This window comes from Brachyhypopomus gauderio, chromosome 4 (assembly GCF_052324685.1).
Source record: "Brachyhypopomus gauderio isolate BG-103 chromosome 4, BGAUD_0.2, whole genome shotgun sequence".
Lineage (NCBI taxonomy): Eukaryota > Metazoa > Chordata > Actinopteri > Gymnotiformes > Hypopomidae > Brachyhypopomus > Brachyhypopomus gauderio.
Window position 1 is genome coordinate 22498422 of NC_135214.1, and position 3366 is coordinate 22501787.

General features: G+C 54.0%; 1 protein-coding gene across 14 annotated transcripts in view; it reads left to right on the forward strand.

Moving 5' to 3' along the window:
- LOC143512574 (membrane-associated guanylate kinase, WW and PDZ domain-containing protein 1-like) overlaps positions 1-3366 on the forward strand; it is a 106655-nt gene that overhangs the window by 87179 nt on the left and 16110 nt on the right. For all 14 annotated transcript variants that reach the window (XM_077003070.1, XM_077003072.1, XM_077003074.1 and 11 more), the window contains 2 exons: positions 1841-2033; positions 2196-2504. In XM_077003070.1, the coding sequence (XP_076859185.1) occupies positions 1841-2033; positions 2196-2504 (502 nt within the window). The remainder of the gene's footprint in view (positions 1-1840; positions 2034-2195; positions 2505-3366) is intronic.

The following is a 3366-nucleotide window of genomic DNA, read 5'->3' on the forward strand; positions in this document are numbered from 1 at the left end:
CTCGCACGCACGCTCGCACGCACGCTCGCTCGCACGCACGCACGCTCGCACGCTCGCTCGCTCGCACGCACGCACGCATGCACGCTCGCACGCACGCTCGCTCGCTCGCACGCACGCTCGCACGCACGCACGCTCGCACGCTCGCTCGCACTACACATTCAAAAGCTCTGCCCCTAAACCTACTTCCCCAGGCTGTGGAAGACAGACACATGATGTGCTCCGTATTCTGGTGCTGTGGTGGGGATTCGTGTGGTGGGGGTTTGTGTGGTGAGGGTTCATGTGGTGAGGGTTCATGTGGTGGGGGTTCATGTGGTGGGGGTTTGTGTCAGGCTCTTGGGTGGGGGGAGCGGTTGGAGGAGAGGAGGTTGGTGTTTGGCCCAGTCAAGCAGCACTGAACCCTCACAATGGTCCAGACACCAGACCACGCCACCATTCAATTGCCCGCCACCCTCTGGAGGAGACACACAGCAGACAGGGACCTTAGACGCCAGCCGTCCGGCCATGCTGAATAATCCTCTTTACCAGTGGCTGACCCCAGTACATCGGGCTGGGAGGTCTCAAGGGTGCCAAGAGGGTCCCTTGTTATGACAGACGAAAGCTGAAATGATAAGAGATCACCAGACGTGATTTACAGTACTAATGAAGAGGATGAACTGTGATTTTAAACCGGACTGGTTCACCCTTGATGATATTTGACATTATTTGAACTTGCTTGTTTTTCCTTCAGTATCTATTTTGTGTCATATTGTGCATGTAAACAACAAAAGACCCCGAACCCCATATTTAACATATTTACGGCTGTAGAGATGCCTCTATCTTGTAGGGGCACTTATGAATCAATAAGGGGAACTTCAGTAACAAATTGAATCTAATGGCGAGTTTTATGCGTCCAACCTGTTCTTAGTGTTCATGCAACAATTTACGGTGGTATTAACTTGCGAGTTGAAATAAACACCTGGATTGCTCCATAAAATTGCAGAGTATCAGATCCTCGGGAGTGACCGTGAGAACATCTGGCGTGGAGAGATCTGATCTGAACAAAAACTTACCTCAGCGACCTGAACTGAACCGTTAGCTGGTGTAAATGAATAAATAAACCACATTAACGACATTTTAATAAAATATTTTGTCTGCATTAGATTATTCAAATGCTATAAGAAGATTATTAAATTAAATTTCACCGCCTAGCCAGACCTTCTCCACATTTCCAACGTTCTTTCTTCTTTTACGTCACCACAGATGAGCCGTTAGCGTAGCGGAGTAGCTCAGGCCTCTCCTCACCGCCCTGCTGCCGCACTCCAGCCAATTAGCATTCAGCAGCGGCCAGCGCACATAGTCCACTGGCCTTAGAGCAACTCAAACGACATGAATCCTCCTTCCCCTCCTCCTCCTGTCCCACGTCTCCCCTTGTCCTGTCCTCCCTCTCTTCTCCTCTTCTGTCTTTTCCCTCTCTCTCTCTTTCTCCACCTCCTCTCCATCCATCTCTTCTTCGCTCTCCCTCTCGCCGCGGAGGCCATGCTACCTTTGCGTCCTCTGGAGCTGATTAGAATTCAGCCCAGTAAACACGAGACCCTCTCCCCCGGATGAAGAGATTGCTTCCTCATCCACAGACAGGTTGATTGCTCTACTTTTCTGACTCAGACAAAAGCCAGACAAATGCGTTTATGACAGTCCACTGGCTGCAGAACATTTGCACAGCACGGTTGTTGACTTCTAATCCAGACTCCCGTGTTGGGAAGTGCGTTAACAGCGCAGGCAGGAGACTCGAACCAGAGTTCGTTACTGCGGCAACACGTCGTATTTTAATAACCGCGCTGGTGCTCTTTGGTCGTTTTCCCAGATCTACATCGGCCACATCGTGAAGTACGGCGCGGCGGACGAGGACGGGCGTCTGCGCTCCGGGGACGAGCTGATCTGCGTGGACGGCACGGCCGTGGTGGGCAAGTCCCACCAGCTGGTGGTGCAGTTGATGCAGCAGGCGGCCAAGCAGGGCCACGTCAACCTGACGGTGCGGCGCAAGAGCGGCTACGGAGGTACACGTGACCGCACGCACGTGTCCTAGGAAAACGTACATACACGCTGCCTTGAACTAGATCCACGCTACCTCGATTCAAGTGTCTTTAACGCTTCTAAACCCGCCCCCTGCCCTCTGCCCCGCCCCTCCCCTGCCCCGCCCCCTGCCCCTCCCCCCACAGTGTGCAAGGGCGAGGCGGACATTCCGGCCTCGCCCGCCTCCTCCCACCACAGCAGCACGCAGGCGCCCTCCCTGGCCGAGGAGAAGCGCACGCCGCAGGGCAGCCAGAACTCACTCAACACCGTCAGCTCGGGCTCGGGCTCCACCAGCGGCATCGGCAGCGGGGGCGGGGGAGGGGGCAGCGGCGTGGTCCCCGTGGCGCCCGCCGCCCTGCAGCCCTACGACGTGGAGATCCGCCGCGGCGAGAGCGAGGGCTTCGGATTCGTCATCGTCTCGTCCGTCTCGCGGCCCGACGCCGGCACCACGTTCGGTGAGACGCACACTGAGCTTGGAGGATGGAGGAGAAGAAGGGTGTGTGTGTGTGTGTGTGTGTGTGTGTGTGTGTGTGTGTGTGTGTGTGTGTGTGAGATTGAGGACGTTTTCAGGACGAGACAAATGGGGGAACTTGGGACTTACAAAGTCGTCCCCACAAGGCAAAGTGCTTTTTTAGTTTCTTAGTTCCTGAAGTTAATGTTAGATTTAGGTTTAGGGTGAACAGAATAGGTGTACATAATACACGCACCTGTCCTGACCTTGATGATGACACTAAGCAGAGGATGTTCAGCATTGTCCATTACCAAGTAATACAGGTACCTGTCCTGACCAGGTAATACAGGTACCCGTCCTGACCAGGTAATACAGGTACCCGTCCTGACCAGGTACTACAGGTACCCGTCCTGACCAGGTAATACAGGTACCCGTCCTGACCAGGTAATACAGGTACCCGTCCTGACCAGGTAATACAGGTACCCATCCTGACCAGGTACTACAGGTACCCATCCTGACCAAGTAATACAGGTACCCGTCCTGACCAGGTACTACAGGTACCCATCCTGAACAGGTAATAGAGGTACCCGTCCTGACCAGGTAATACAGGTACCCGTCCTGACCAAGTAATACAGGTACCTGTCCTGACCATGAATGCTTACCTTCTCTTCCACGAACGTGCTGTTTGCAGAGTGCAGTGTGTATTCTTGCATGCTGCTTAGACTTCACAACACATGATGAAACGTCGGCTGTTTCAACGGCGAGGGCAAGAGAGTGTGTGCATGCACGCGCGTGTGTGTGTGTGTGTGTGATCTGTCAGCACAATGTCACAGCAAGGTCACGCACGTTAGCCAGCGGCAGGTCTG